The 12,575-nt window shown below is 53.8% G+C and overlaps 1 protein-coding gene across 4 annotated transcripts in view; it reads left to right on the plus strand.

Annotated features, from left to right (window-relative positions):
- SLC27A1 (solute carrier family 27 member 1) overlaps positions 1-12,575 on the plus strand; it is a 39,669-nt gene that overhangs the window by 25,493 nt on the left and 1,601 nt on the right. For 3 of the 4 annotated variants that reach the window (XM_070373283.1, XM_070373284.1, XM_070373285.1), the window contains exons 3-12: positions 1,080-1,474; positions 1,602-1,763; positions 1,858-1,927; positions 2,643-2,734; positions 2,807-2,916; positions 9,029-9,238; positions 10,342-10,468; positions 10,559-10,696; positions 10,769-10,933; positions 11,333-11,479. In XM_070373283.1, the coding sequence (XP_070229384.1) occupies positions 1,080-1,474; positions 1,602-1,763; positions 1,858-1,927; positions 2,643-2,734; positions 2,807-2,916; positions 9,029-9,238; positions 10,342-10,468; positions 10,559-10,696; positions 10,769-10,933; positions 11,333-11,479 (1,616 nt within the window). The remainder of the gene's footprint in view (positions 1-1,079; positions 1,475-1,601; positions 1,764-1,857; positions 1,928-2,642; positions 2,735-2,806; positions 2,917-9,028; positions 9,239-10,341; positions 10,469-10,558; positions 10,697-10,768; positions 10,934-11,332; positions 11,480-12,575) is intronic. The other variant, XM_070373286.1, reaches the window with a different exon arrangement.

Raw genomic sequence — 12,575 nt, forward strand, 5'->3', positions numbered from 1 at the left:
GCAGGGAATTAAGGAAGCAGCACAGCGGAAGCAGTAGGGCCAAAGGATGGTTCTGATAACCAATTTGACACTAACACTGGTGGGACACAATAGCCAGATGAAGCCTAAAGCGGGAGCAGAGTCAAGACCACTTGTATTGGTCAGGGCAGAGGAAGCTGCTCTAACAAACAGGTCCTCACTCACCAGAGGCTTAACCCAGCACCAAGCTGCCTCTCAGAGCCAGGGGCTCTGGATGGTGGGGCAGGGAGCCAGATAAAGCCAGGAGACCACTTGTTTCTTGAGCTCCTGCACTAGGAAATTCTGGCTTTCTTGCTTCTGTGATCTAAAAGCCGCCACTTTTGCTTTACACAATACAAACAAGTTCAAGTCTCACTCATCTCACGGCCTGGCGTCAGTGATGGCTGATCATCCCGACAGGGTCATTCAGGAGGCTGGCTCCTTCTCCTGGAGTTCTCCTTTCCCCTGGGACCTCTGATCGCCTTGTATCCGCTGTCAGGTGGGGACAGAGGAACAAGTCACCTGCCGTTAGGGCCTCTCACTAGCCTGTCTCCTGGCCCCACCTGGGGCAGAGGCAGCTCCCCACCTTAGGTGGGGGCACCCGAGCTGGATGACTCAGCCAACTCAGCCTAGTGCCATTCAGTGACTTGGGAATGGGGCAGCCACCCAGCTCAGGGATGGACCCCAGGGCCCAGTTGAGCAGGCAGGGCATGAGGAGTCCAGGCTGGAGGCGGTGTGGAGTCAGCATGGGGTACTCTGGATCCCCCAGTAAGGAGAAAGAAGGACTGGGCCCTGGCTTCTGAGGGTCACCAGGCAGGCTGTGATGGGGGAGGACAGGGTGACTCTAACACTGCATGGCCAGCTTTGAGAATCCGCCTCCTTCTAGGCTGGTTGGTAAATAGCCCTTTGCCCTTCGTCCTCCGAGAGACCCGGCACCCCAAGCATCCTCTTTGAACCCTCGTCACCCTTAGGGAACTGGGGTCTCTTCCTCTGCTCTCTCCGTGTGGGATGCCGAGGCTGGGGGAGGTATCCTGGGGTGGGTGGGGCACCCAGTGACACCGTCTCCTCATCCCCCCTCCCAGCGGCCTTTCCGTGCTGATACGCGTGCGCCTGGAGCTGCGGCGGCACCAGCGTGCGCGCCACACCATCCCACAGATCTTCCAGGCGGTGGTTCAGCGGCAGCCCGAGCGCCTGGCGCTAGTGGACGCGGGCAGCGGTGCGTGCTGGACCTTCGCGCAGCTGGATGCCTACTCCAACGCTGTGGCCAATTTGTTCCGCCGGCTGGGCTTCGCGCCGGGCGACGTGGTGGCCATCTTCATGGAGGGCCGGCCTGAGTTTGTGGGGCTTTGGCTGGGCCTGGCCAAGGCAGGCGTGGAGGCCGCGCTGCTCAACGTGAACCTGCGGCGGGAGCCCCTGGCCTTCTGCCTGGGCACCTCGGGCGCCAAAGCCCTGGTCTTCGGAGGGGAGCTGGCGGCGGGTGAGGCCGGGTGTGGGTAGCATTTCTCGGTGGGGGCCTGGGGCTGCTCAGGGCAGGGAGACGGTGCTTCCCCTGCCCTGGGAGGGGCACCTGTCCATCTTCAACCACGACATGTTTCGCGCCGCAGCGGTGGCGGAGATGAGCGGGGAGTTGGGCAAGAGCCTGGTCAAGTTCTGTTCTGGAGATGTGGGGCCTGATGGCGTCTTACCGGACACCCAACTCCTGGACCCACTGCTGAAGGAGACCTCCACAGCCCCCCTGGCGCAGCCCCCTGGCAAGGGCATGGATGGTGAGTGCAGGTGGGATCCCCTTGCCCGTGCCTATCCTGTCCCCTCGTCCCACCCAGCCCAGCCTCTGGTCCCCAACACCCGTGTCTCTCTCAGATCGACTCTTCTACATCTACACGTCGGGGACCACGGGGCTGCCCAAGGCTGCCATCATCGTGCACAGCAGGTGAGGGGCCCGTGGGTGTTGCCTGCCACCCCCACCCCCTACCTGCGCCCCAGCTCTTGTTGAGGATCCTGTGGGCATCTTGATCTCAACTGGGTAAAACCCACAGCCCATCTCAGGACCCAGTGCTGTCCTCTGCCCCTCCTCAGCCTCCTCCTGCCCCCATTCCTGCCCCCAACAGCCCTCCTCTCCTCCACGGCCATAGGATATCCCAACTTATGCCAAACTGCCCTGTACTTACCTTGGCCCTTGGATAAGAAGCCTCATTCGTGTTGTGCCCCACCTGCCACTTCTCTGATGTCATTTTCCCCTTCTGCCTCTTTGCTCACTCTCTCCTTGATTCCTCCAACCTGCCAGGTTGCTTCTGACCTCAGGACCTTTGCATATGCTCTGCCCTTCACCTGCGTGCCCTTCCCTAGCTCTCCCCACAGCTCCTTCTTACCAGGTCTCAGTCACTTCCCCAGAGAGGATACCCCAGCCTCCCTGGTTTTGTCCCCTTCAGCCTCTCTCTATTGCTCTGTTATATTCCTCATGGCACCAAGCATCATTTCCTTTCTTTGTTGCATGTTCTTCACCCTCCAGCCTCTAAGGCCGGTAAGAGCTGGGCTGGCTCTGCCTGGGTCCCTGCTGTGTCCCCAGTATCCAGCACGCTCCTCCCCCAACTCCCACGCTTTTCTCGGGGACGTGGGCCCCAGCCCCTGCACTCCCTGCCCCGCAGGTACTACCGCATCGCGGCATTTGGGCACTACTCCTACAGCATGCAGGCAGCAGATGTGCTCTACGACTGTCTGCCCCTGTACCACTCAGCAGGTACCACGGGGCGGCTCGGGCGGGGAAGGGGGCGGGGAACCGGGGACCCCTCATCGAGTCCACTCTCTGCAGGGAACATCATGGGCGTGGGTCAGTGTCTCATCTATGGGCTGACGGTGGTCCTGCGCAAGAAGTTTTCAGCCAGCCGCTTCTGGGATGATTGCGTCAAGTACAACTGCACGGTCAGGCCCCGCCCCTCTTTCACCCCTACCCTCCTCCCACCCGTCCGCTTTACTTCTCTGAATGGCTTTCTTGCAGGGACGTGAGGGGGCTCGGAGGGGGTCATCAGTGCTTTATGCTCTCTGTCCGGCCAGAGACTAAACCTTCAACATGTAAGCTCCTTGTATCCTCATAGCTGCTTGGGAGCGGGCAAAGGCATCACACCCATTTTGCAGGTAGGGAAACTGAGGCTTCTAATGCAGTTAGGATTGGACGCGGACTGCCTGAGCTCCTTAAGATGCTGCCTTCCCCACACCCTGTGCCGGAAAGGTTTTCCCTGCTGGTAGCTGCAGGCAAATGGATGGGTCATGCTTCCTGGTGGGGTAAGCATGAGGCAGAGGTGGAGGGCATCACTGTCCTGCAGAGCAGGTAGGGGTTAAGACAAGTCCTTTCCTCTCTCTGCCCTCCTCAGTGAGAGGAGACAGCCGGAAGGTTTCAGTGCCATGGTGGGGGTGGAAATCCAGGTGCTAGTACCTTCCTCCAGGTGGAAGAAGGAGTGAGAAGGGGGTGTGTCCAGAGACTGACAAATTGGGAGGTGCTGCCGAAGGCAATGACACCCCACTCCAGTACTCTTGCCTGGAAAATCCCATGGACAGAGGAGCCTGGTGGGCTGTAGTCCATGGGGTCGCTAAGAGTCTGACACAACTGAGCGACTTCCCTCTCACTTTTCACTTTCATGCACTGGAGAAGGAAATGGCAACCCACTCCAGTGTTCTTGCCTGCAGAATCCCAGGGACGGGGGAGCCTGGTGGGCTGCCGTCTATGGGGTCGCACAGAGTCCGACACGACTGATGCGACTTAGCAGCAGCAGCAGCAGCCCTCACCTTGAACAGGCGGGGCCGGGAGGGGTTCAGCTGGTTGCCTGAATCACACAGTAGGGCAGGGTGGGGGCTCTGGGCTGGCATCCTGGGGGACCCCTCAGGGTGAGGGCGGTGCCCTGCTCTGCTTCTGAGGATTTTATGTTCTACTTGGAGGTGGGGTCTTGGGAAAAATTGCTAATCTGAATCTTGACACATTAAACAGTCCATTTGATTAACTCAATTATTGAGAGTTGCAAATACAAACGCGACAGAAACGTTTAGGGGCTTCCCAGGCACCCATCGCTCAGCTCCAGAAGAGATCAGATGCCCTGTCCTGCCCCCTTCGCCTGCCCACCCATGTCCCTCCTCCAGTCTTGTTGTGAAGCAGCTCCAGACAGCAGCCCATTTGCTTTAGAGATAATCTCAGTGAAACCGCCAAAAGATGATGGGTTTTTTTTCTAATTGAGGTGAAATTTACATAAGATTAGCCATTTTGAAGTGGGCACTTTAGTGGTATTTAGTCCATTTATAGTGTTGTACAACTAGCCCCTCTATGCAGTTCCAAAAACTTTCCATCACCTCAAAAGGAAATCCTGTCCCCCTTGGCAGCCACTCCCCATTCCCCCCTCCCACCAGGAATCTTTCTGTCTCTATGGGCTGGCCTGTTCTGGACATTTCTTGTAAATGGGACCTCTGTGTAGGCTTTTGTGTCTGGTGAGGGCTGTCCTTAAAACAAAAGATCTGAAAGCAGGGTCTCAAAGAGATATTTGTCCATCCATGTTCATAGCAGATTATTCACAATAGATAAAACATGAAAGCAACCCAAGTGTCCATCCACAGATGAATGGATAAGCAAAATGGGTCCATCCCTACAATGGAATATTATTCAGCCTAGAAAAGGAAGGAGACTCTGACACAGGCTACAGTGCGGATGAACGTTGCAGATATTATGCTAAATGAAATACGCCCATCAAAAAAAGACAAATACCGCCTGATTTCACTTACATTAGGTACTCACAGTAGCTAGAATCATAAACAGAAAATAGGGTGGTGGTTGCCAGGGGCTGGGAGGAGGGAAGAATGGGGAATTAGCATTTAATGGGGATACAGTTTTAGATTTACAAGATGAAAAGAGTTCTGGGATGGATGGTGGTGATGGCTGCTCAATAATGTAAATGTGTTTAATACCCCTTTAAAATGGCTACCCAGGTGGCGCAGTGGTAAAGAATCTGCCTGCCAGTCGGGACACAGACTCAATCCTTGGATTGTGAAGATCCCCTGGAGAAGGAAATGGCAATCCACTCCAGTATTCTTGCCTGGGAAATCCCAAGAACAGAGGAGCCTGGCGGGCTACAGTCCATAGAGTTGTTAAGAGTTGAACATGACTGAGGGACTGAGCGTGCACACACAAAAATATGCCAAGATGGAAAAAGAAAATGCTAAGGTGGTGAATTTTATGTTATGTGTATTTTACCACGATAAAAGAGGAAAAACAAGAAGGAGAAAAACCCCACAAACACATAACTGCAGTATCATTATCACAGCCCCAAAGGATTTCTCAACGTCAAATCCTGTCCCCAAAGCGACAGGATTTCTCAACCATCAGGAACCTAGACACTGATCCCCAGTGTCTTACCATGTCAAAAATATGGGTTGTTTTTTTTTTTCTTGTTTCTATATATTTTTAAAAAATTTAAATTAGATAAGACCCACACATGGCAACTAGTTGAGGTTTCTTGTAAGATTCCTTGTCTCTCTCTCATTCTTTCTCCTTTTCCTCCCTCCCTTCCCTTATAATTTATTTATTGAAGAAAGGGAGTTTGCCCTGTGGTGTGTTCCCAGCCTGGGGATTGCTGTGAGGTCCCTTGACATACTCCTGTCACTCTGGTATTTCCTGTGCCTTGGGAGTAGGGTTAAGCCCAGCAATTTTTTTTTTAATCTATTTTTAAAAATTGAAGTATAGTTAATTGACCGTGTTGTCTTGGTTTCAGGTGTGCAGCAAAGTGATTCAGTTATATCTATTTTTTTCCGATTCTTTTCCATTATCGGTTATTACAAGGTATTGAGTACCGTTCCATGTGCCCCACGTATGTCCCGTTGCTTATTTTATATATAGTCGTGTGTATCTGCTAATCCCAAAGTCCTAATTTATCCCTTCCCACCCCCGACCCCCTTTCGTAACTATTAGTTTTCTATGTCCGTGAGTTGTTTCTGTTTTGCAAATAAGTTCATTTGTATCGGTTTTTTAGACACCACATGTAAGTGACATGTGGTATTTGCCTTTCTCTGCCTGACTTCATTGTATATGGTACTCTCTAGGTCCATCCACGGTGCTGCAGATGGTATCATTTCGTTCTTTTGTTATGGCTGAGTAGTGTGTATATTCCATTGTGTATACATACCACGTCCTCTTTATCCGTTCATCTGTCAGTGGACATTTAGGTTGCTTCCATGTGGACACTGAGATGCATGTAACTTTTCAGATTAGAGTTTTGTCCAGATACGTGCCTGGAAGTGGGATTGCTGGGTGTTTAGTTTTTTAAGGACTGTCTGTACTGTTCTCCATAGTGGAAGCACAGCATCTCTCAACTACAGCGCTGTGGACACGTGGCTCTGCCTCGTTCTCTGTGGTGGGGGCCATCCTGCGCACAGTAGGATATTTAACAGCATTTCTGGCCTAAAATCACTGGATGCCGCCAGGACCCCACCGCCCACCCGTGATAATTAAAAATGTGTCCAGACATTGTCAAGTTCATGGCCATGGTTCAAAACCACTGCTTTAGATATTTGATTGATTCAGCGTCTACTCTTTTGTCTGGGGTTCCCTGTGGGTGGTGTCATGGCCTCCTACTGGGAGGCCCAGAGTGTCTGGTGGTCCCTCTCTTTGTCCTTAACACGCATATGTTGCTTCCATTCTGTTTCCTTAGAGAGTTATTTCTGTGACCAAGAGAAAGCATTGAGGAGCTCTATAAGGATTAGATAGGGTGGAATCCTCAAGTGAAAGTCACTCAATCGTGTCCAACTCTCTGTGACCCCATGGACTGTAGCCCGCCAGGCTCCTCTGTCCATGGAGTTCTCCAGGCAAGAATACTGGAATGGGTAGTCGTTCCCTTCTCCAGGGATCTTTCCTACCCAGGGGTCGAACCCAGGTCCCCGCACTGCAGGCGGATTCCTTACCGTCCTAGCCACCAGGGATGCCACCAGGACTTAAGAAATGCTGCTGGGTTCAGAAATCCCATCTCATGGCTGTTGGATGGGAGAAACTGCATGGCTGTTTTTTTTTTTTTTTTTGCAGCAGTGGGTGCTGGCCCAGATCAACTGGCCAACTGTCCTTATCAGAGGCAGCAGGCTATAATCTGCTTTCTTGGCTGCATAAAGCAGGTGGGCAGGCAATAGACAAGTCAACCCATCATCCATCCATGGGTATTCGGTTCCTGTGTCTCCCTGTCCATTTGGCTGTGTACATTTGGAGTTGTAGCGGGGGTCCCAGGTTGACAGTTCACTCCTAGCTTCTGCTCAGATGCTGCCCTGCAGGCTGGAGGTCACAGCATGGGGCGCCTGGTGTCTCCCTCTCTGAGCTGACCTGAGTTGTTTTCCCTTTAGCCCTGGGTCTGTCCGAAGGTCCAGGCCAGAGTAAAGATCAGCTGTTTGACTCTCAGTACGTAGAGCTTGCCTCAGAGCCGCGGGCATGTCATTGTCACCTTCAGCTGCCTCAGTTGTGGTTCCGTTATCCCTTCCCCAGCCTAATTTCTGAAGAGGACAGTGGAAAGCTGCCTGGGAGTACTTGTGACGGTCTGGAGGGCAGCTCTGTTCTTAGGCAGGACTTTGTCAGCTGACAGGTAAAACCGAAACCCTAACCCTAGCCCTAACCTAAACTCTAGCTTTCTTGAGGAAAGGCATATTATCAACTTGTGGAACTGAAGAAGCCAAATAGTGGACAGCTCCAGGCACATCTTGATGGGGGTGGGGGTGTCTCTTGTTTTTCTCTTCCTTTTGATCTCTTCTTTCCTTAGTGGGTGGCTTCCTCCCCACCCTTGCTTCCCCAAGAGGGTTCCCAGCAGCCCCAGTTGACAAAGAGCCTGTGTTCCTACCAGTCTATTAAAAGTCTCAGGGATGATGCTCATTGGCTGAGCTGTGGTCACATGCTTATCCTTGAACCAATCAGTGTCTGAGGATGGACTGGACTGATTAGCCAGGCTGTATGACTTGCTCTGCCCTCGAAATGGGGTGGACTGGGCCACCAAGACAGGTGAAGGAGCCTGAGGGCAGAGGGAGATAACCCATCAGGGGTCTCTGATCTTGCCTTGCCCAGGCTTGCCTCCTGGTGATCTTCGCCCAACCTTATCTCCTCTCTGGGTCTTGGTGCCTTCACCTTCAATAAGGGAGTGTTGGGAAGATTAAACAGATGAGCTCTGTGTTCAACAGGCTTGTATTCATCAGATCCGCACCAAGTCCTGCTCAGCCATGGTGGCATTTGAACTGAGACCTGACTCTCAGTGCATCAGAGGGAAGAGTGTTCTAGGCAAAGGGCACGGTATGTTCAAAGGCCCTGAGGAGGAGACCCATGTGACAAGAGCACAGGAGTGAGCACAGGAGTTGGAGGGAGACAAGGTAGTGAGGAAGGCAGGGCCAGATAGAGTTGATCACAGGTCAAATTTTATAATGCATTTTGGTATGAGTACTTTGAAGCTATGACTGCCATGGTGGTTCATTCTGAACATGTAACTGTTTCATTGAGACTCTGGAGCCAGGATGTCAGATTCCAATCAGATTTTACCACGTTATCAGCCTTGGTGGGCACTTAGTGTCTATGAGCATCTGTAAAGTGGGGAGGGTACATTCAGAAGCTCACCTGAAGATGAGGACTCAAGGGCAACTGAGTATCTGGGAGACGACCCCAGAGGTGGAGCCACAGGAAAGAGAGGGAAGGAGCTGGCGGAGAGGGGTGGTCAGTAGCCCCTGAGCCACTGGGGCTAGGTCTGTGCTGTGACTTCAGGGAAGCCACAAAGAACATGACCTGACAAGTTATCCCAGCCCTAGGTCAGGCGGGCAGCCTGAGCTCAGAAAGGGCTCTGAGCGAGTGCATAAGTATAAATGGTCTGGACTGTTCTCCTGCTGTCATAATCTTTAAGGCCATTTTGCACCAAGTGCCCAGATGGGAGGAAGGAGGTTGTTGGGTCTGGGGGGCCTCCAGCCCGTGGCAGCCTCCGCCCCCAGTGGGCTCCTCTCTGCCCCAGCGCAGGCGCTCACTGCTCACTTCCCACCCCACCCCCAGGTGGTCCAGTACATCGGGGAGATCTGCCGCTACCTGCTGAAGCAGCCGGTGCGCGAGGCGGAAGGACGGCATCGTGTGCGCCTGGCAGTGGGCAACGGGCTGCGGCCGTCCATCTGGGAGGAGTTCACGGAGCGCTTCGGTGTCCGCCAGATCGGCGAGTTCTACGGGGCCACCGAGTGCAACTGCAGCATCGCCAACATGGACGGGAAGGTGGGCGCGGGTGGGGCGGCCCGGGCAGGGCTAGGGGTTCGGGGAGCACTGCTCCCTCTGCCTCGCCGGCCTGGGTTCCCATAGAACAGCCTGGTTTGTGGTGGGCAGCCTTCCTGACAGCTTGCTCAGTCACCTGACTGTCACCCCTGAGTTCTGATTCACAGCATGGCTCTGTGCCTCAGCCTTTCAGAGCCTCAATTTGTAGCAATAGAGGTGGCAAGGGGGAGCAGGGCTCTGGGGGACCCAGGGCCAGGAATGGGGTGCTGATCTACTAGGCAAGTCACTCAGAGGGCTTCTTGGGCCTCTGTTTCCTCATCAGTAAATGGGATTAACAACTTAGGTTTGTTCTGATCATGGAACATCCCAAACTCAGTATAGCACCCTTTCCCCCTGCAGAAAGCTCTCTGAAAACATGCAGACGTTTATGATTAGCAAATATTATCTCTGCTATATCCTTGCAGGACCCTCCTTCTCCCTTATCAAGCGTTTCCCACCCAATGTCAGGGACAGAAAAGGAGAAGAAGAATAAAGCAAGCGCCCCGGAGGCAGGCATTCTTTTTTGTCTCTTGCTGCTGGGTCCCCAGCGTTGGACGACAAGGCCTGGTCCCCACCATGCACATGAGTTGAATATGCAGCCCCAGAGTACACTCTTGTCAAACCAGCAGAGGTTGCTGCTGGAACAAACATGCCCAACCACGTGCAGCAGTGCAAACCCACTAGATGGGCATTTCTGCTCCTAGAACTGAGCCAGGCAGTATGCCATGCACTGGGCAGAAGCTCTGCCAGGTCCCTTCATGGCTTCAGAGTCACTCAGGGCATCCACTTCCTGCCAGCCTGGAGGGTTTTAAGGACCAAGAAGTGGTGGCCGACTGGCAGGTCTCCTCACGTGACTGCAAGGGAGGCTGGGAACGGGGAGAGAAGGGGATGATTCCTGGTGGGAGCCTGCACTTCATAACCCCCTCATTCAGATCATCGAAGGTCACAGAGTTAGTGCTAATTCTAGGCCCTGAGGCAGGAGAGGCAAGGTGTCGGGGGTGGGGGTGGGGGGAGGCCACACCATGTCACTGCAGGGCTCCTCGCTGACTGGGTTGGCCCCATCCCAGGTCGGTTCCTGTGGCTTCAACAGCCGCATCCTGCCCCACGTGTACCCCATCAGGCTGGTGAAGGTCAACGAGGACACCATGGAACTACTGCGGGATGCCCAGGGCCTCTGCATCCCGTGCCAGACCGGTGAGCAGGGTCCTGTCCAGTGCCCCCCGGGGAGCTGGGGGCCCCACCTCCTGCCCGCCCAGCACAGCCTGAGTGCTGCCTCCTCCCCAGGGGAGCCCGGCCTTCTCGTGGGTCAGATCAACCAGCAGGACCCTCTGCGTCGCTTCGACGGCTACATCAGTGAGAGCGCCACGAGCAAGAAGATCGCCCACAGCGTTTTCCGCAAGGGTGACAGCGCCTACCTGTCAGGTGTGCAGATCCCGGGGGCGGGCTGTGGGGGTGCTGGGCCACCGTCTCACCTCCCGCTCTCCCCTCTGCCAGGTGACGTGCTGGTGATGGATGAGCTGGGCTACATGTACTTCCGGGACCGCAGCGGGGACACCTTCCGCTGGCGTGGGGAGAACGTCTCCACCACTGAGGTGGAAGGCGTGCTAAGTCGCCTTCTGGGCCAGACAGATGTGGCTGTGTATGGAGTGGCTGTGCCAGGCAAGCTGGGGCTCTGGGGGTGGTCCCAGGGTCCTGGGGGCAGCCCCAGAGGAGCCCAGCCAGGAGGAACTTGGAGGTACAGGTGCCCTGGTAGGCAAGACCTAAAACAGTGCACAGCCTGGACAACCGCTCAACAGGGTGGTGTCCTGGATCTGGAATTATTCCTCATGCCTGATGTTGCGCTTCAGTTTCCTCATCCAGGAAATGGGCTCATGAGATCAGCTGTGGCTCAAGGTTGCAGGGAGTGCAGCAGGAGCTCAATAAAGGGTTCACTGCTTCAGCGAGCATTATCCCAGGTGGATAGGGCTGGAGGTCAGAGGCCAGGGGCTGCCACTGGAGGATGGATCTAGTCTCATGGTGGGGCCAGGGTGGTGGTCTCAGCCAGGTCTTTGTCTCTAGGAGTAGAGGGCAAAGCAGGCATGGCAGCCATCGCAGACCCCCACGGCCGGCTGAGCCCCAACGCACTGTACGAGGAACTGCAGAAGGTGCTGGCGCCCTATGCCCGGCCCATCTTCCTGCGCCTCCTGCCCCAGGTGGACACTACAGGTGCGGCCCCCTGCCTCTCCGTCCGCCCATTTGTCAGTTTCTCAACCATTTACTTACCCGTTCTGGTTCAGCCCCTGCGCCTGGTCTAACCTGCTGTCCACGGCCAGCTGGCACTATGAGCTAAGCTCTCCTCTTGTCATATTTGTGCGCTTCCTCCTTCCCGTTCCTCACTCCTACCCCACTGGCCATCCTGCAACGTTTGCTTCATCTCTTCATTTTTGGCATTTTTCCGAGGACTAGGGAATTTGAGCGAATCATCTCACACCTTTGAGGTTTCCTATTCTGTAAATCACCTGCTCGTATCTAGTATTGTCTCATTCTTTCCTTGTGATTTACGGGAGTTCCTCCTAATAGTGTAGATGTTAATTCCTTAGCAATTTCAGACATTTTAAATCTCCTCTATTTTGGAATCTGTTAACTTTGTCCATGGTGCCCATTATTGAAAAGAAGCTTTAATTTTGATACAAAGGTGAACACCACCATCATCACCTCTGCCTCTGCTTTTTTAATCTTGAGGTTTGTACTTTTCCAGTTTCTTTCTTTTTTTTTTTAATGGCCAAGCAGCATAACTTGCAGGATTTTAGGATCAAACCGGTATCCCCTGCAGTGAAAGTGCAGAGTCCCAAATACCAGGGAAGTCCCTGAAGTTTCATTAAAAAGAAAAAAAAAACCAACCTTCCTAATTCTTGAGCACACAGGGATTCTCCCTCGATTTTCTACAAACCCAGATCTTTCACAAAACCCCTCTTTAATTGTCTACTTCAGGGAGTGCAAACTTTTTCTTTAAGGCCCAGATAGTAAATATTTTCAGTTTTGCGGGCCACAGCCTCTGCAGCAATGATTCATCTCCTCAGCTGTAGGGCAGAAATAGCAGTGAGTAGTGTGTATGTGTCTGGGGGTGGCTTCCTCAGGTAGGGGGTTGAATTTGGTCCATGGGTGGATCATGGGCCTATAAGTTGCTGACCCCTGACCTCCTGTGTGACCGACCCAGCCCTTTCACCTTCTTGGTCTTGTGTGGGGTGGACATGTGACAGGCAGGGAGTATACATGGAGTTTTGGGTCATGCGGGAGGTGGTCAGGGAGGCCTCCCTGGCAG

The sequence above is a fragment of the Bos mutus genome, chromosome 7 (assembly GCF_027580195.1).
Source record: "Bos mutus isolate GX-2022 chromosome 7, NWIPB_WYAK_1.1, whole genome shotgun sequence".
Classification (NCBI taxonomy): Eukaryota; Metazoa; Chordata; class Mammalia; order Artiodactyla; family Bovidae; genus Bos; species Bos mutus.